The sequence below is a fragment of the Cucumis sativus genome, chromosome 5 (genome assembly GCF_000004075.3).
Source record: "Cucumis sativus cultivar 9930 chromosome 5, Cucumber_9930_V3, whole genome shotgun sequence".
NCBI lineage: Eukaryota > Viridiplantae > Streptophyta > Magnoliopsida > Cucurbitales > Cucurbitaceae > Cucumis > Cucumis sativus.
The window spans coordinates 29,682,215-29,702,517 of NC_026659.2; the positions used below are offsets into that span (position 1 = coordinate 29,682,215).

General features: G+C 33.3%; 3 protein-coding genes across 3 annotated transcripts; 1 reads left to right on the forward strand and 2 right to left on the reverse strand.

The window, feature by feature from the left end:
* Window positions 1–4,044: 4,044 nt before the first annotated feature.
* On the reverse strand, window positions 4,045–11,870 carry LOC101207909 (nuclear/nucleolar GTPase 2). The gene is made up of 12 exons (XM_004142299.3): window positions 11,624–11,870; window positions 10,552–10,783; window positions 10,235–10,368; window positions 9,721–9,850; window positions 9,010–9,170; window positions 8,666–8,767; window positions 8,454–8,558; window positions 7,836–7,964; window positions 6,409–6,549; window positions 6,143–6,243; window positions 5,454–5,511; window positions 4,045–5,337 (listed from the first exon to the last, which is right to left on the reverse strand). The coding sequence occupies exons 2-12, from the start codon at window positions 10,781–10,783 to the stop codon at window positions 4,957–4,959; spliced, it is 1,674 nt and encodes a 557-aa protein (XP_004142347.1). The 5' UTR covers window positions 11,624–11,870; the 3' UTR covers window positions 4,045–4,956.
* Window positions 11,871–15,880: 4,010 nt separating this feature from the next.
* On the forward strand, window positions 15,881–17,111 carry LOC105435603 (peroxidase 31). The gene has a single exon (XM_011657675.2). The coding sequence runs from the start codon at window positions 15,949–15,951 to the stop codon at window positions 17,020–17,022; it is 1,074 nt and encodes a 357-aa protein (XP_011655977.1). The 5' UTR covers window positions 15,881–15,948; the 3' UTR covers window positions 17,023–17,111.
* A 239-nt stretch (window positions 17,112–17,350) lies between these two features.
* LOC105434412 (U-box domain-containing protein 40) lies at window positions 17,351–19,633 on the reverse strand. The gene has a single exon (XM_011657674.2). The coding sequence runs from the start codon at window positions 19,144–19,146 to the stop codon at window positions 17,482–17,484; it is 1,665 nt and encodes a 554-aa protein (XP_011655976.1). The 5' UTR covers window positions 19,147–19,633; the 3' UTR covers window positions 17,351–17,481.
* Between the last annotated feature and the right edge of the window lie 670 nt (window positions 19,634–20,303).

Genomic DNA, 20,303 nt, shown 5'->3' on the forward strand with positions numbered 1-20,303 from the left:
CATTAGGTTTCTACAGCAATTCTCAGTTGATGACATGATACAATATTCTACTTTCAAATTTTGTAAGAACTTAAATATATATATGTATATAGAAAATGATGTATTATTGTATGATTTCTAAAATATGATAGGTGAGATGTTAATTAAGCTTACAAAATAATATATACCTTTTTTATGTTATTTTAGTTTTTTATTTCTCATGCAATTATCATAAGCTTAAAATAATATTTTTTTTTTTATTCTTTTTAAATATAGCAAAAATTTTGGATAGATAATTATTCATGCACTATTAATAAACAAATAATGGTCTATCCTATCATATTACATATAAACTATGACATTTTGTTATATTTATAAATATTTTTAAAAAGTTTGTTATTTAAAACTATTTTTCATAAAGATCTAATAAATCAATTATTATGATTTATACAACTTATTGTAAAGCGATAAGGCGAGATAAATGATGTCCATCTTGTCTCAAAACTTTGCTCAATCTAAACTTAATATTCCCTACATGCCTTTATTTTATAGCAAAAGCAAAATCTCAATTCAATAATCTCTAACTTTTTTTCAAGAAAATAATTACAAGTAGCCTTTGAAGATTTGGAACATTAAATACAAATATTAGAAATTAATTAATTTCTGTCAATTTAGTGGGCTATTAGGTGAGTTCAATCAATTGTCTCCATATATCTTTTTAGACAAAGAAAGTTGTTATCAATATATAATAATAATCAAACAAATTGATTTTGTTGATTTTGTATCTTCATGGGATCATGAAAACAGATATGCATTTCTCTCAAAATTTAAATCATATTCATTTTGGTATTGTACATTTTTTTAAAAAAATTATATTATAAAATTAGTGACATAAAGTGAGCAAGTTTAGAGGAAATAGACTTTTTTTTTTATTTATTTAATCCCTTGACCTTATTCGACTTTGAAACTCGTTAGTACAACGTTTGAAGTGGCATCGAGGCAAGAATGTAAAAATTGTATATCTTTGTTTAGAGTTATTTTCTACCACTTATAGAGCATCTATAAATCCTTTGACTTCAATCGTGTATGTAATGTAATGATTAAACGAAGTGGTAGATGAGAATTGTTATGAATAGTATAAAAATCATACTATATTTACAAAATATAGTAAAATTTTGAATGGATTTCTCTTCCAAAAATATCTACAATTCATATCAATCTCAATCTCCACCCTAATCAAAATTTATAATTGTATCATCTTTAGTTTAGTAATAGCTTATATGGCTTATTTTAGAGATGAGAAACTGGAATTCTCATTCTCATCCCCACAATTATTGTACGGAAAAAAAAAAAGTTTAAAAATAAAATAAGACTCAAATCTCATATGGTTTTGGACTGAGTAGTCTATAAATAGAGAAATTCTCTTCATTTGTGAATTCATAAATTTTTACTCAATAGAATACTCCTTAACTTCAGGACCTGGCCACCCTTGAAGATTGATCTTTCTAATTTGAAGATATGAGTATTTTTCGAAAACTCCAACTTCAAGAACATCAAATGTTCTGCTTCCATACATCAAACATAGTACACCTTCAATCGAGGGAGAATAATTACATAACAATAAATTATTTATTTAAATTCAAAGCCCCAGCATTCTTATTTGATACATATAGCATAGACCCTATAGATCATAGCCAAATCCCAAGTCCCTTTCACCAACGAAGTTTCCTCCAAACTTAAAGAAATTGCCTTTTCAAAAAATTAAAATTAAAAATCATTCTTTGACTCCACGATTACCATATAGTTTTATTAACATCTTTTATAATTTAATTTTGAATGTCATTTTGTGTTTTCTCTTTAAAAGAAAAGAAAAAAAAAGCTTTGATTTCAATAATTTAGAGTATAATAAATGGTGTGACGGTGAAAAAAAGACAAAAGTCTTCAATTCACATCCACCATACCCTTTCATTTTTCTCCATTCTTTTTTCCTTTTCTTTTAAATATATACACAATAATTATACATTCACTTTTTTAAAATATTATGTCTTACAAAAGTTTATTTATCATTCAAACTTTCTCCATCAAACATGCATGCTATGCTCTGTCGGTTGTTTCTTTAAATTTTCATTTTGTGTGTTTGAATGGAGGAGTTAAGTTAATCGGAGTAGTTTATACGAGAAACGACGTCAGAAATGTAAATCAACATGAATAACAAGCTAATAAGCCTCTTTAGTTATTGGTGAACCAAACGATGAATGAGTTTCGTTAACATATACAACTTAATTCTTGACGAGAAACAAATTCAAAAGTAAATGAAAGAAAAAAGAATATATAAAACGTACCTACAAATATATTTCCTAATGATCTTGCTCAAATTGGATTTTGGAACATAATGATCACAAATGCCAAACCTACGAAGAAGATGGAGATATTATTTTTGTTTCTCTAAACACTTTGTGAAGATATTTGCAAGTTACTTTTTAGTCGTAGGAATATCACACGTAATAATAGTGTTGCCTTGAACATCTCATGAACATAGCAACAATCTACCTCAATATGTTGTGTGCATAGAGAACAAGTTTTTGAGTAATATGTAAAGTTAAATGATTATCACAAAGTAAATTTACAGCACGAGGATGACCCACCCCAAGATTTGAAGTAGACTTTCTATTTAAGCTTAGACAAAATAAAAGCTAGGGTTATACCCAACCTTTGCTAATGAATCGAAACATTATTTGCTTCTTAGTTTTTCAAGAAGTAGGAGAACCATCAAGAAAAACAAACCAATGACTAAAAGAACGTCGAGTCATGATACAACTCTCCCAATTTGACTCACACCATCCTAATAGAGACAAATCACAATTTGGACAAAGAAAATTCCATTTGATGTAAACAACTACTTATTAACGTATAACAAATATTGATCAATTTATGATCAATTTCTTTCAACTTAGAAGAAAAGTAGAAAAGAAAAATGTTGAATATGATTAAGCATTGTTGGTTAAAAGCAAAGTATTAGCAATAATTTGATGTGTTCTTGTTTTCTTCATTTTATACGTACGCCAACCTTAAGGCTCACTCATCACTAAATGCAATTTAATGTCATCAACATTATTTTTATTTATTACATATTTATTATGTTTAGATGAGCAGTATTCAGACATATTTGAATTATATTCCTTTGAACAATTTTTAAAATACACTCAAACAATTAACATTTGCTTAATCACATTTTTGTTTTTATATTTTGAAGAAAAATGTATTTTTCGTATTTTATTTTTCTCGAAAAGTTACCCAAATTTTTATGAATATGTGTGTTATTTGAATTTTAAAAATATATATATTTAGTCTCTACGTGTGAATAGATCTATCAAAGGACCCATCTTTTATATTTGATTTTAAAAAAAGTAGTTATATGATATTTTAAATTGGAGAAACTAAAAGTTATGGTTTTAAAAAATTATTCTTATAATTTTAAATTATGTAATTATTTAAAATAAGAATATAAAATTATTTGATAAATCTTTTAAATCTGTTTCTAAAAACTCATTGACTAAAAAATACTCATTATGAGTTTATTCTTATAAATTTAAAAATTAAAAATGTACGTTTTTAAAGGAACTTCTTCATTTTTTTTCTTTTCAGTAGGATCTCTAAAAGGAGAATGAGAAAGTAAACTTTGGGAGAAAGATGGCAATTTCTCGGTCCCTAAAGAAAATAGAGGTTTTAAGGAAAAGTCAATTTCATACAACATTTTATTTGTTTATTTATTATTCATAATAATTATTATATGACGTCTATTTGTCTATTGTCTATTTTATAGGGGACCATAAATAAGGGTTTTTCCTATTAACCCCTTCTAAAAATTGAAAATTTTAAAAGGAAGAAATTAAAGAGAGAAAAAAATACTTTAAATTCGAAACCATGGAAAAGCTTTCGAAGACCACTCTTAACCAGGGCCAATCAAACGAAATAAGTTTGGCAGTAAAAACACAAATCTTTCTCCTTCGAGTAAAAACAATGCAGGGCATTTTAGGAGCAAAGTTTATTAAACGATAGGCAAAATCAAAACCAACCCGAAACTACTAGGACAAAATAATCGTTTAAAGAAATACAAAACGAAACACATGACTCAAGGATGGTACATCTCCCAAAATCCAGAATAAGAAACATCCAACAACATTACAAACCAAGACGTACATTTTCATTTTTCTTTTCCTTTGTCGACATTGAATATTGAAAAGTAATAAGAATTAGAGTTTCTTTTCATTGTCATGGTGTCATCAAGCTATTATTCTGTAGGACCATTCCCTAAAGTATCATCACTGCACTAGAGTTTAACTGCCAAGTTCGGTTCGAGATGGATTGGTGTACCTGTCATATACTTCCAGAAACAGGTAAACAGAAAGCTCCATTCATTCATACCATTATACCTCTGATAATTTCGAACCCCCTCCTACTCACACTATTACATCCCAATAATTGTTGATGAATTTAATACAAAACTAAATCGGGGCCAAGGCCAAGACATCCCCTTTCCTTCCCTCTCTCACTACTATCATTAAGATATAGCCATCCAATTTTTTATGTCCCAGCTGTAAAATGAAAAGAATTTTCAGCCTATGCTTTTTCTAAATTTGAAAACCATTTATGGGACATATCATTTCAATAATGTGAACAAAGAAGATTGGGCACTGTTTTCTTTTGCAATCTGTTGCAATAAATAGAAATGCTTTTAATGACCTATCCCAAAATTTGTTTCCAAACTAATGTAGGGAGACTAGACATGTTATATATATATTATAGGATTAACTTTTTTGGCCTTCCCTAACAGATATAACTAAAGAAAGATTTAAAGCTAAGAATTTAAGGCCTATCTTTGCTAAGAGCCTAAAGTAAAAGATGGAAGAGAAGCACTGGCAAAACAAAAAGATACAACAAAGATGTAATTAAGCAGGAAAATATCACCAGATGACCTCAGCTTGTAATTGCATGCTCATCTTCGTTTTTGTCGTCCTGATCTCCCAATGTCTTTCCCTCAGTGTCAGAAAGAGGAGCTTGCAATTCATCCTCAGATACTAGAATCTGGTCGGATGTCTCGCCATTCAATTCATTTTCACTAAACAGATCCCTTTGAACAGGCACACTTCTTTGCTGTTGAGATGATATCACATTTGCAATGGCTTTGAAAGCAGCTGCAGCTTGATTGCTATCCACACCCGAGTCATCATCAACACAATAGTTGGGTTCTTCTGACTCGTCTTCAACTCGAGGTGGTGGAACAAAAAAGGGAAGTTTTCCCCTCTGCCAGTCATGAAGGACCATTTTTGCTGCAGTCGTTAAGTCAGGCTCACCACCCTGGAAAGAAGACCATCCCACTTGAAACAGTTACTTTTCAAGTTTCATAAAAACCATTGCAATCAAGGCTGAACAAAATAGATAAACAATAATAACTTTCAAAACAAATGGCATACCTTTAGGAGCTTGCCGGACAATTTGCAAAGCTGAACTAAAAAGTCGTTGTCGTCCTCCCTAACATGGGAACAAATTTAAATTGATATTCAGCATCATTTAATTAGATGGCAGAAAATGAATAATAAGCAAACTACTGAATGAGAAATTATTCTATTGGAGAACATAATAATTTTCTACAAGAGCCATGGACGCAAGCTTTAATCATCTGTTATGTCATCAAATAACAGCATTACACTAACAGCTGCTGCACACTAGAAGGTTATAGCTGCTGAATGAGCAGAGATTATAATACTAAAGAGATTTCATGAAAGGCTGCTGCAACTCCATCAAGTTTTCTATCAACCAAGATGATGATACTTTTAAATTTTGTTTTCCTTCCACAACCTTTTAAGCTTTACACTCTTTTAGTCCCTAAACATTTGGGCTTATTTCTTCTTTCCCTCTAAATTGTCAAATTTGCTATTTTCTATTCAGTCCCTACACTTGATGAAAATAATGGTTTTGATCCTCACTTAACGTGGACATGTAGTTGAGGTGGGTATTAGATAATAACAGTAAGAACCAAAATGGAATTTTACTTCTTTAAAAGTGACTAAAAATGCATTTTGGAAATTAAAAAATGATTGAAAATTAAATTTGAACCAAATAATAACGGTTGCAAAATCATGCAAAAAGGATAGTCATGCACCAGTTTTTTATCTTGTACGCTCTTTCAAGGTGTTCCTTCTTCACACGCTTCAATACTTCTCCAATATGTTCCGATGCATCCTCCAAATTTGTAACTCGTACCTAGTACAAAGTCCCAAATACCAAATTATACAGACAGACAGTAATATAAAATATTAACAAGTTGGCAAAAAGGTTAATAATTGCCATACCAATTAATTGAAAATATCTGTATGGCTACTGTAGAAACCAGAAAGGCAATGCAAATGAAAATGAGAAAAAACATACCACGCCCTTAAGGACAATATCAGTTTCAGTGTCACTATTTTGATAAACGACTCCCGGGCAGTCAATCAAGAAAATCCTCTTTGTAAGAGTTATATACTGCCAAACTTTAGTTTCTCCTGGAATAGGTGCAACTTTGCATACCTAATAAAAGAAAGGCAAAGTTACATTTCATGTATATGTATGTATAACATGTATGTATCATGTATGCATGTATAAGGGATTCACTATAGTATCACTTCAACAAGCAACAGAGATCGAGAGGTTGAAACAATCTTTTAAGTGATAGTTAACAGACCCCTAAAAAGTTACCATGGCTTCTATGACATACTTTCTTAGCAGTGAAAAAATTAATGGGAGTGCTTTGTTGGACGTTCAACTTACAAGCTTCATGCAATATATTCAGATTAAAGTGTTTTTTCTTTTTTTTTTTTTGAATACCAGAATGTACCATATGCTCGTAATCTGTTTTATCTTAAAAACCAAAAGTTTCCAGCTTTTAGAAAACCTTTAAAAATATATATTTTACACACAGATCAAGAACACTTTCTTGCACATGAGCACATCTGAACTCCAGATTGTTCCAAGCATTTCCATCGATACGAAAGAAAAGTCCAAGAAAAAATTTAAAGATTCAGCCACCTTTCAATCTTCAATCTATTATTCGCATGCCTCTAGGTTTCCAATTATTTTTAGACCAGTCAACAATTGGCTGCCCTGATAGTTGAAACTAGACTTCAACAAACTGGGTATCAGACTTTTTACCTTCTCCTCTGGGTTTGCCAATTATTTTTAGCCCTGTCAACAATTGGCTACCCTGCTGCTACTTGACGCTAAGCTTAACAAAAAAACTAGGCCAGCCCTGTTACCTTCACCTCTAACATTTCCAATTTTTTTTAGATCAGGCAACAGTGAGCTACCCTGCTACTCGAAACTAGGCTTAACAAACAAACTGTGTGTCAGACTTGTTACCTCCACCCCCTTCCAACTATTATTTCCTAGAATTTTCCCTCCAACTCTACTGGTAGATTCTGCATTTCTCGTAGCGTCGTATCAAATCGGTGGCTTATCACACTTGTGATTCATTGGTACGGGAATATATCAAAAGATAATATTCAATAAGCAAGCCACATGCTCATAAACATTCAAATGAATAAGAATATTCCCTAGAAAACATGTTACACCTAACAAAAGTCCTCACAGTTACAGAAGATCCGGGTAATGAAATTTAGAACATCCAAATTTTTTCATAATTGTTTCGGAAGCTTAACAAGATAGACAAGATAGAATCTCTTGTACGCTAATGTTTTAGTGCAAGTTTTTCATTCAAAATTCAATTTAGACATACCACCAAATGAATGTTCTAAAAAAATAGACTAAAATTTTTTTCACATTAACACAAAACATTTCAAAGTAGAATGAAAACTTACAGTCTTAGTCCGTAGAGTGTTAATTACAGATGACTTCCCAACATTGGGATACCCAACAAATCCCACAGAGATAGCTTGCTTGTCACTTTTTAAGCGGGCAAATTGCCTCAGCACGGATAGAAGAGAACCCTAGGAGCAACAAAAAAGGGTTTTAAAAACAAAGTTAAAGATCATGCTTCATCTATATTGCCAAAGACGTTACATCAAATGATTCTCTTGTGGATTTTCTCACAACCCATATGCTCTAAACATTAAAAAAAAAAAAGGCATTGCAAATAGAGGGAGCATAAGAGAGCTTCAGATACTATGTTGTTTTATAGGAGAAAAAAACTGAATAAAATCAACTAAAATATCCCGATCTATAGTCTAAGGACAAAAATGCACAGTCTAGGGATGTTAAATTTAAAGTATAAGAAACCGTATCATATAATCATAATTTAACGACCCTGTTAGAAAATGGGCTGAAAGAGGTTGAAGAAAAAGGCAACTGAATCTCTTCAAAGTTGATTAAGAATGAGTCACATTTTCCCATAAATAACCATTTTAGACTCTTAGCAAGAAATGAATCTTGACGAAATTGGTAATATTATGCGGTCCTTAATTAAATTAAAAAAATACCTTTCCAAAGGATTTATTGATGCTTGCATGAAACGCTAGAGTTGGATATTCTTTAGATAACACTCTAAGCCATCCCTTTGTTGCCCAAGCAGGAATCAAATCACACTGAAGATGCCATTTATTAAAATGTCTCAGTCAGCCATAAAGAAGTTATCAAAGAATTCAGAACCAAGTAGATAACTTTAAAATCCAAATCAAAGATAAGGCAAAACCTTATTTAACAGAAGAACCACGTGTTTATGCTTGCAATGCTCTTTCAAATGTCTCTCTAAATGGTAACACCTTGTTCCTTGTGGATCTCTTGCATCTAGAACCTGGAACAATGACAAATAATCAGAAGAGAAGTCAAATGGAAATGCAAAAAATGATAGGGGGCTTTGTATTAAGCTGCAGGGTAACAGAACACAATTCTGACACGGAAAGGAAAACGATAAGAAGTTTAACATGTAAAATGTAATAATATGCAGTTGTGCAAACTATTTGAAAACCTTACTTTCTAAACTAGAAATAAGGTAAACAACATTTAGGAATAATAGTTACAATAATTACAACGAACCTGGACAACAACATCTGAAGAATCGATTACTTTGTAGAGCTCACCCCATATACGTTTACTTTGACCCTTCTCAAACATAGTATGTCGAACTAGGTCTCTAAAACCATCTTCTTCACTTCCCTCTACAGTAGCATTTTCAGCATACTTTTCCTCAAAGTCATCTAAAGAATAAAGAATGGGCAATATGAAAAACAGCATTTTTAACATTGTTGATGACAACAACAAAAATTGAATTAAAAAAGAATTATTTAATTTTTTTATAATAAACAATCTCATTGATGAATGAAATAATCCAAGGACATACAAGAGAACACTATCAGAGGAAGTACATGGTTCCAATTTTCAAACAAGATAATTGAGACTATGATCTTCAAGTTTAAGATTTTTTTTTTTTTTTTGGTGCAAAATTGCAAATGTTTACACTAAAAAAGGAGCAAAGAAATACATAAATTCAAAACAGCATCATCTGAAATATCTCGTTAAATAAAAAGAATAGAATCACATAAAAAGAATAATCAATTTTATTTTCTACTTTTTTTACAAGATTTGAGGTACAAACTTATATTTAATAAGGAAAAGAAATAACAAATGCTCAAAGGAAACAAATAGTTGAAGGAATACCACAAAAATTGATCACACTACTCCCTAGAAAACATTTGTTTACCCAAATTTTTCTGCAAATGCAAGAGATTTGAGTCAAATATTTCATACCATGGGACTTGTCAGCCTTCTGAAGTAACGACTCATAGTCCGCAGCCAAAAGCTTTGGTCGCTTTCTCTTCCCCTTAGGCCCAAATGCATCCTGAAAAGGTTCTGTGTCGAGAAGATGGACTCTGGATTGCTTCAGAAATAAAAGTACCAGATTAGCACATCCAAATTGAAAGCTTTTGTCTTCCTAAGATACTACATAATTCTCTTATAACAAGATATCATAATGGATGATCGTCTTAGCATACGTAATGATGTCATAGAGCATTCAAAGCTTCATTCTAGTATATGAATCAGTGAGTAAGATCAGGTGGAAAGGTGAGAGATAACAACACTAACACACTCAATACGACAACCTTCCGTTTGTCAAGTCTTGAAAAAAATATATGCAATACAAAAGCTAATATACATTGGCAACAGCGGTGTGTTAAAATATGTGTATAAATAAACCTTATCTAAAAAAGAAAGTTAACCTAAAAAGACTTCAAATCAACAAATTTTAGAGAAGGCCTTCTACCTTCTGATGGTCGTTCAACAGGGAAAGGGGCAGTTTCCTTTCCTTCAAAATCACATTATAGCTACTTGACATTCGTTTTTCAAGCTCTTCACGGAAAATTTCAAGCTCTTTCTGGTTTACAACTCGGGTATTCCCTATCAATTCAAGTAAATACAGATCATTATACTTCCTCTCCAAAATCTTATCACAATACAATAAGATAGCATTCGAATACAGGTTCATTAAATAGTGAACAAGAAAAGAACCAAGCAATTGAAATAGAAAAGTAGGAAATGAAATATTGCAAGCATATAAAACACAAATCAATAACAACATACCAAACCAGCGGCGATCAGGTTGAATTCGTGTGTCAGGTAACTCATTAGACTGAAGGTCATTCTTCAACACCTTCCCTTTCCGATCACGTTTTGGCCTCGTATTATACATCTTAAGTCGTCGCACAGTGGCAGCAGTACGCCCATTCTTGTTTTTCTCATTGCTTCGGTTAACATCCAGAGAATGCTTTGGTTTCCCAGACACATTTACCTTCTTTTCCTTCTTCTTCGCCATCTTGAATTTAAATTTATGTTAGCTCATTGATATGAAATAAAATCCAAAAAAATATATATCAACACGAATAACAATGAATTTGGATGGATGGGCAGGTAACTTCAGGTTTAAGCATCAAAATACTAACCTTTGTTTGGAAAGTAAACATGTGTTTTTTTCTTGTTTCTTTTTATTTTATTGTTTTTCCCCCTTAGTTAATGTTTGCATTTGGATAGAATAATTGAACATTTGTTAGAGAAAAATCCGCTTCTACTCCTTTTGCTAAGTGAATAAATCAACAAAAACAAAATCAAAAATAGAAACCTGATTTGAGTTGGCAACCCAAATTTAGTTTCCAAACCAACCCAACCCATAAAATATGGGTTGGGTTGTCGGGTTGTATAGGGTTTAGGGTTAACAGAATTATGTCACAAGCTTAATAGAATTATGCTACTGTCTCAACAAATTCAAAGTAGAATTATGCTACTGTCTCAACAAATTCAAAGTAGAATTATGCTACTGTCTCAACAAATTCAAAGTAGAATTATGCTACTGTCAACCTTCAATACTTATGCTATTCCTTCAATACTTGTGCTATTTCAATATTTATGCTACTGTCTCAAAAAACTCAAAAGATAAATATGTACTGTCAACATACTACTGTCTCAACAAACTCAACATGCTACAAACTATTAAAATAGAGCTATTGCAAAGGTGTATCATTGTGAATTTATTATTCGAAAGATAATTGGTAAAACTATATGATCCTGCACATCACAAAATTACTGCAGAACAAGTTTAATAAACATTTTTCTTTCTCTCGTGGTTTGTTCAATATGCAAGAAAATCATAAGAAATTACCTTGGCTTAAACCGTGCGAAATCAAAGAAATTCGAGAGGCAGTTGATGGCGGTTGAAGATAGACGAAGTGAGAGTAAGAGAGATCGAAGGGATTGAGATATGAGATGTGTCTCGGGTCTGAGGAGGAGGAGAAGACAGATGGGTTTCGCCAGACGCCGGAGGTTGCGCGAGGGAGAGGGAGAGGGAGAGGCAGAGGCGGACGAGTGACGCGTAATCTAAAGTTCTAAACCTAAAAGAGTAAGAAATGTTTTTTTCATTAGATAATATATTATTATTATTATTATTATTATTATTATTTATATATATATTATATTAATTCCGGTGGGTTGAACCGAATTTTTCAACCCGACTCAACCTAACCCGAAAAATTCAAGAAAGTTTAACCCAACCCAACTCATAATTTTATCTAATCTAACTCAATTCTTATGATATGGGTTGGGTAGTCCGGTTTATTCGAGTGCAACTCGTATTCTTACACCCCTTGTCGTGGTTGTGAACCGTTTATGGTGGGGGGAAAGGAAAATTAAAATGACAAATTAGGGTTATATATATATATATATATATATATATATATATATATAATCGGATCGGGTTGGGTCAACCCGACCCTTAATTCTCCAATCCGGTAACCCAGCTCATTTTAATTTTTTGTTCAATTCTCTAATCCAACCTAACCCAAAACCTAATTTAACCCAACCCAACCATTACTATTTAGATTGAGTAATTCGGGTTGGACATGTTATCGAGTTTTTTTAACACCCCTACTTGTATTTGACTAAACAAGACGTGAACATAACCTAATATATGTATATATATTTATATTGTATATCCTCTTTATTTTTTCCTTAAAATCAAATTTTAAAACAATTGCATTTTAGAGCTGAGACAAAATACTAATACTAATACTAAATCAAACTAATAACGTGAGGTGGTAGGAAAAATATGGACTAACCCAAAATGATTGGGTTGGCAAAATTTGAACCCTTTCGGTTCAATATTCAAAGGTCAATCCAACCCAACCCAACCCATTTTTTTTAATTATATTGTTTTACAAAATTTTATTTTGAAATTAGAATTTTCCTTCATTTAATATTTTAATTTATGCTAAATATGTGTTTTCTTTTAGGCTAAATTCCAAAAGTGAGGGTTGGGAGCCTATATCTCTTCACACTCATACCTCTCTGATTTAGCTTTTGTGCTATCAAAATTTATATGTTTTTGTGTACCATACATAGGTTTGGGTTGGGTACTCCAAGTTGATCGGGTTATCGAGTTTTTTGTACATCCCTAATGTTACTTTTACCAATTTGACGTAGTCGTAACAAAATTTCATTGAGAACTTTTAAATGTAATTGGATTTTTGTCGCATATACATAAAATTATGAATTTGGTGAAATTTATAATTATTGTTACCGTTATCTCATTTTCGAGGGTAAAGCACGATAATAATAAATATATCAAAATTGAATAATTTTCAACTATGAGATATATACTAATATGATAGTTTAACTGTAACTATATCGATAACAATAACGAAAGAACTTATTTAAGAGGCATAATTGGATTGAGCAACTTCAACTTATCAATTGGATTGTGGTGTGTCAATACAAATTTCACAAATAAAAACAATATATGTGACAAGGATTACCATATATAACTCAACATTTTCATGTAAACCAAAATTCTTTTCACCCTATCAAGAGTAGGGTTTTATCTAGAGAATGGACGTCTTCTAATAATGCGCTTTTAAATTTAATTTTTATGACTAAAACCGTATGAGTAACAATAATAAATGAATGACAATTTAAAAAGTTGATTCTACTTTGAATTTTGTAATCAAATAACGTAATCTAATTTGATTTTGTTTGAATTTTGTAAAAAGTTATTGGGTATGATTATCACCGCTGTTGCTACGGCCACCAAGACTTGACAATAACAGTAACAATAAAATGACAAATTATGTTTAAACTCATAATTTTAAGTAAACGTGATTAAAAGTAATCTAAATATGTCGTGATTATGGCTCATTGCAATTGGATATCAATGAAATTAAATGTGACCAACCTTAATACAATCTGTTCTTACGATTCATCGTAAGTGCCTAGTAGGATTGTAGGGACATGATTTCATGTTCCCATTATTAATGATGAAGAAGATGTATGATATAATGAGTGGGCTTGCAAGGGGCCACTTTGATTTCAACCCAAAGAAGAAGAAATAAAGAAAGAAAAGACCATACAATATTCAATAGAATCATTCAAGCTAAAGAGAGTTGCTAATGAGCTGTTGATGTGGACATGTAATTAAGTTTGAATGAATATGGTGATAGTTTTTTCATTTTTTCTTTTACACACTTTGTTGAGCAAAACAATAGTTGAGTGACTTACGAACAACATAACATAGTAGAACTTTTATTAAATTTTATATAAATTATAACATAGATACATAGACTATTATAACTCATACCACACTCTCCAACAATCCCTAATGTTCAACAAATTATAACATTACCTTAGGAGAAGAAATTTTAATTTATTTTGGAGTTCATATAATAATAAGTGGGAGCTGCAGGAATCTAATATCACATGGAAATGCAATAGGAAACTCAAAGGGGAATTGAATGACAATGTACGTTTTGTGTTCATCCCACAAGCACTCACACGCCCCCACTTCCCTCTCCACCATTCTACTTTCATTCTTATTTCATCTCTCATTGCTTGCATGGTCTTTGATGTAACAAAACATTATTACAATTACCACGATCTATAATAATTCATTTTTGTTTGTTTGTTTTTGGAAAACTGTAGTAGATGATAACGTTTTTTAAGTTTTTAATTTGAAATTAAAAGATATCATAAAAGTATTTTCGTCATTCACATACCCCTAAGTTTAAAGGATCATAAATCTACATGTTGTTCAAATAAGTTTAAAGGATCATAAATCTACGTGTTGTTCAAATAAGAAAGATAGACTATCCATTGTATATTTCTTATTTCACGAAAATGATAATAGCTAAATTAAGCTAAATGAAAATGGAGCTAAGTGCCACTATACTATCATCTCAACTAGGGGGTGAGCATGCAAATCGAAACAAAAATTGACGGACCTAAGACAGTGTTTAGAGCGAGGAGGGGTTGGATTGTCAATTTAGAAAAAAATCCAAATCGACATTTTAAAAAAAGTATTAAAGAATAAAATCAACCAAAACCGTTGTCCGACGATCACTTCCACTCTCCTCGATGGTCGAGTTTGGTTGAAAAACTCACTCTAACAAATTGTTGCACATCCCTATATTTTCACGTCCAACCATATGTACCAAGCAAATGAGAACAAAAAATAAGTTGACAGTACCCACTCCACAAAGTAGGCAAAACTACACACTCAATTGTACCAAACACTTCACTAATTGACTTAGGCATTGAATTGTGCGGTTAAACATGAAATGAAACGAGTGTAGTCTCTCTTACCTTTAAAGAAAATCTACCTCCAAAGAACAACTTTGAAGCAAATATGGAGATTAATCAAAACCATTTTGAATAATAGTTTCTTAATAAAACCCTTCTTTTAAAAATCTTACTACTTGCATTTCTAGCATTTAATTTATGTAGATTGCAATAACAAAAGCCATATGTATTTAATGAATTGAAGTAATGATCAAAGAGTAATCGTAGGAATATAGCTTTGTGTTTCAATATCTTTTCTATAGGTTTTAGCCCACATTTGTCGTATTAATTTGTTGCCAAAGAAACTAACATTTTCTTACTTTTGCCAATTAATTGAACATACTTCATTTAATTATATTTCCCAATATTCCTTTATTTTATCTTTTTATAGATTTATTTGTCTTTTGTAAAAAAAAAAAGAAAAGACAAACTGCATAAGCCATTTACCATTTTATCACTATAGAGCTTTGATCCTAATTCAGAAAGAAAAATAGGATCAAATTACTAATAGGTTTGAGATAATTAAAATTTCATCCTAAAGTTTGGATTCAATTACCCTAAACCTAACATAGGAAACAAACCCATATTTTGATTTATTATTGTTATATTTCTCTCAAAAATTATATTTGAATGATTCTGTAACATATGTACTTTAAATTGAATGACATTTTTTAAGATCTCAATGAATTTATCAACTTAAGGGTAAGTATTAGGTTAGTAAGCATGAGATGAATCAACTATATGTATAGACATATAGTTGATAAAGCATTTAATAGCCGTTTTAGTAGGTTTATGATAGAGTTCAAAATTCACCATAGAATGAGGTAAAGGGTTTTATTAAGCCATGATTCGCCTGCTCCACCATGCCGTCGGCGATCTCCCATGGCCGCAAATTTCAAAATCCTTCCGGTTGTGGGGTCCCTATACCCTTCTTCTTCTTCTTCATCATCATTTGATCTTCACTTCTTCACCATTTGTCTCAATTCTCTCATCCCCATGGAGTTTCTCCTTCTTCTCATCCTCCTCCTCCTCTCCCTCTTCTCTCATTCCTCCTCCGCTGCTCTCTCCCCCGACTACTACCGGAGCTCCTGCCCTGCGTTTTCTCAAATCATCCGCGACACCGTCACCAACAAACAAATCACCAACCCCACTACTGCCGCCGCCACCCTCCGTCTCTTCTTCCACGACTGTCTCCCTAACGGCTGCGACGCCTCCATCCTCATCTCCTCTACCCCCTTTAACGCCGCTGAACGCAACGCCGACATCAACCTATCTCTCCCCGGCGATGCCTTCGACATTGTCGTTCGTGCTAAAACAGCTCTCGAACTCTCCTGCCCCAACACCGTCTCCTGCGCCGACATCCTTGCGGCCGCCACTCGTGACCTCCTCACCATGGTCGGCGGCCCTTACTACACCGTCTTCCTTGGCCGCAAAGACGCCAAGGTTTCCAAAGCCTCCGGTATCGAAGGTACGCTCCCTAGACCCACCATGTCCGTTTCTGAGATCATCAGAATCTTCGCCTCCAGAGGATTTTCCGTTCAGGAAATGGTGGCATTAAGCGGGGCTCATTCAATTGGGTTCTCGCATTGCAAGGAATTCACCACTGAGATCTTCAATTACAGCAACAGCCACTACAATCCAAGATTTGCATTAGGGTTACAGAGAGCTTGCGCCGATTACAAGAAGAATCCAACTCTCTCTGTTTTCAACGATGTAATGACGCCGAACAAATTCGATAACATGTACTTCAAAAATCTGCAAAAGGGTCTAGGGCTCTTGAAGTCCGATGGTGGATTGTATAGCGATTCAAGAACGAGACCATGGGTGGAGAAATATGCTGCTGATGAGAGTGTGTTCTTCGCCGCGTTTTCTCAAGCGATGATGAAGCTTGGTGGCTATGGCGTCAAAGTGGGGAATGAAGGAGAAATCAGACGCAGGTGCGATGTATTTAACTGATTAGAATTTGTTTTTTTTATTCGAGTTTCAATTAAATATACCCTTTTTTTCATTGTTCTTATCAGATATGATTGATTTATTGTATTGAATCTATGGAATATGAATAGAAAAGGTAAAGGGGAAGAAGAAAATAATCTCATTACTCTGTTTTTTTCTTGATCTTATAATCATTGAAATGAAAGAAAATAAAAACAGAAATTGGAGCTGAAGATTGTAACTGAATCACAATACACAAATTCACAATACAAAATTTTGAGGTTGCTTCTTTAGAAGGCTTTTTATTTGGCATCTTCATCTGGAAAAGAGAAAAAAGGGAAACAGATGAAGATGAAAGAGAAGAAAACAGAGTAATCAAATGAAATTCAAAAGTTGTTTGTTCTTCACTAATATTCACAACCCAAATGATAAACAAAAAAGAAAAAAAAAAATCCCAAGTTTACAAATTCAAATGGGTTCTGTTCAGAATTCTGATGAGTTTGCGGTGGATCTGTCCATTCCGGCACCAAGTCGACACCGACTTCGGCTACCGAAACAACCTGAGTCGAGCAATTCCTCCCAATTCACATCCTCAGCTTCTTCATCTCTGGCTTTCATATACTCCATCATCCTCTTCACCTTCTCTTTTGATCTTTCACTCCCATTTTTCTCCACTGCCATAAAAACATCCATTGCTCCGGCGGTTTTTGCCAGACCTTTGAACCTCAATCCGCCGAAACTCAGTCCAAACAGAACCGCCACACAACTCTCCCTAGTTGATTCAGAGTCCAACTCGTTTTCTCTCAACATCCCCACCAAACACTCCACCGCGCCGGAGTCTAACAACGCCGCCCGGCCCTCAAAACAAGCTGCTAAATTACACAAAGTCAGCAAAATACGGCCGGCCATGTGACGGGATTTCACCATCCCGAGAAGTATCGGCACCGACCCAAGTTTCACTAACTTCGAACGGTTGCTCTGAACGTGGGATAAGTGGTAAAGAGCAAGAGCTGAGTCGTGCCGAGTTTGCTCCGAGTTGGATAACAACAGCCTTATCAATGGTGGTAGAGCACCCAATACGCCTATCGCCGTCTTGTTGTTATCTTCGAGAGCTAAGCTGAAAATGGCGCCGGCAGCATGTTCTTGAACCTCCGGCGAACCCCCTTTCAGAACATCGATCAAATTAGGGAGAATCCCCGACCGCACGATCTTCACCTTGTTCAAATTCTCTAAAGATAGATTTACAAGCGCCGCAACGGAATTCACTTGAACGCCAGAGTACCTTGAGACGATGAGAGATCGCAAAGCAGAGAGAATCATAGGAGAACAGAGATGAACTCTACTGTCCTCTCGAGTTCTCGTGATTTTTCTCAACGTCGTCACAGCCTCTTCAATCTCAATAACCTGAGAACTTTTAAGCTTCACGACGATCTCTTCCTCTTCAGGCAAGTTAAGAGTACCAATGATCTCGTTATCAGAGGAAGAAGACGAAGAACAGCAACTCGGGCGAATCGCAAGAGGAAGAGGCAGAGTAGGAACAACGGCGCTTACAGATTCATCGGAACTCGAATGAAAATGAGAACTTCGACGAGCAACTTCAGTGGCGGCATGGTTGAATCGAACCACAGGAGTCTCAGCAACCCCTTGAATCAATTCCTCATCGCTTTTACTATGAGCCGCGACAAATTTACGAACAAGCTTTTCAGCGGAGGAGAAATCAAGGGGTTGAGGAGGTTCAGAAGAGGAATTTTTACACCAATTGAAAATGGTGGATTTAAGAGCCAGATTTGGAATCACAGATGAGAAATCCGGCTTAGAACCATCTAACAAAGTCGGTTTCACCCCTAAATCTTTACAAACCTGAACACAAGCAGCTTCAAAAGTATGACCAGAGGAAACAATCACAGGATCCGCCATTAAAGACCCAGTAATCGGACAGAGCAATTCTTTAGGTATTTCCTTAAAATGGGGTGGTTTTGGTTTTGACGGAAATGGTGAAGAAGAAGACCGATTGAAGATCCGCCATTTCCGTCTAGGAGTACTACTTATCTCCGAAACAGCAACAGATGGAGAATCCTTCCCAAAAACCCAGTTGGGTTTAACATCTTCATGAAACATAAACTTCTTCAAACCTTCTTGAAACTCCATTAACAAATCTCAGATTCAGAAATCAAATCCCTCTGCAAGAAAGAAGAAAACCCTTAAAAGAGCTTTTTAACGAAAACGGAAAGAAGAAGACGACGACGACGACGTTAATCAAACGGGTCCATGAATTGTTGATGAAGCTCCATAATTTAGTGAGAAGTCCGGTAAAGGGGAAAGAGCGGATGGGAATGCTGAAGAAGAGCGGTGAACGGTGGACTAATTCCCGTGGAGGTCTCAACAGAATGGAATCGAAGAGAGAGAATTTGGGGTTTGAGGAATATCAGTAGAATCGAGAGAAAGAGTAAAGTTAAGTAAATCCCAAAGTAAGTGATGAAGAAAAAATCTGAGTGTTTTGGGATAAAATAGAATATGCTAATTCCTTCTTCTTCATCATCATTATTTGGTTAATTAGCTTTGAATACTCTGCCATGGAAGCAGATAGAAGAAGAAGAACAAGAAGCTCGAATTTATTGTTTTGATTTATGTTCACACATATGTTTTCTTGACTTTTGTGGAATAAAGCCAAATAATATTGATTGCTACAATTTTTTTCTTAATAAAAAGGGATATTTTATTTTAGTTAATATCTAATATATGGTTAGAGATAATATTTAGGGACTGATGAAAATGAATTAAAATGATTAAAAAGAATAGGTTAATCTTTAGTAATGTATTATTTTCCATTATCTAACCCATTTAGATTGATCTTTTTTTTTGTTAAAGAACAGTTTTTTCTTTTTATATTTGATTCCAAGTTTATGTTTTGAGTGACCATTTTTAATTGGTTTAGATTTAGATTATTTAAGTTTAAATTCAATTAAGTTTATGATCTATTTAGTTATAAATTGCTGTTTTTAAATTTCTTTTATTCGTTTTAATTTTGTATCTAATATGTTGGCATCAGGATAAGATAAATCTTTTTTGTTTTAAGATAATAATAACATAAAAGGAACGTATGTGTTTAGTGTAATCAATTATGCATGCAATAACAAGTGACCCACATATGCAATATATTTTATAATTCTAGGTATATATACATAAAATAAGGTTTAATTATCTTGGATTGTAGTTTTATTTATTTTCAATCAAAATTTAAGGATCATATTGTTTCTTTTTTTTATACCTTTCCAAAAGTTGCCAAAGAGTTTCCACATTTTTAT

What these genes read in the sequence shown, in the direction of transcription:
- LOC101207909 (XM_004142299.3), bottom strand. Translation starts at nt 10,783, where the DNA reads ATGGCGAAGAAGAAGGAAAAGAAGGTAAATGTGTCTGGGAAACCAAAG. An exon ending in GAAGGCTGACAAGTCCCATG is followed by an intron (nt 9,171 to 9,720) that starts GTATGAAATATT and finishes TTTATTCTTTAG; the next exon opens with ATGACTTTGAGGAAAAGTAT. An exon ending in ACACTCTACGGACTAAGACT is followed by an intron (nt 6,550 to 7,835) that starts GTAAGTTTTCAT and finishes TTCTTTTATTAG; the next exon opens with GTATGCAAAGTTGCACCTAT.
- LOC105435603 (XM_011657675.2), top strand. Translation starts at nt 15,949, where the DNA reads ATGGCCGCAAATTTCAAAATCCTTCCGGTTGTGGGGTCCCTATACCCT.
- LOC105434412 (XM_011657674.2), bottom strand. Translation starts at nt 19,146, where the DNA reads ATGGAGTTTCAAGAAGGTTTGAAGAAGTTTATGTTTCATGAAGATGTT.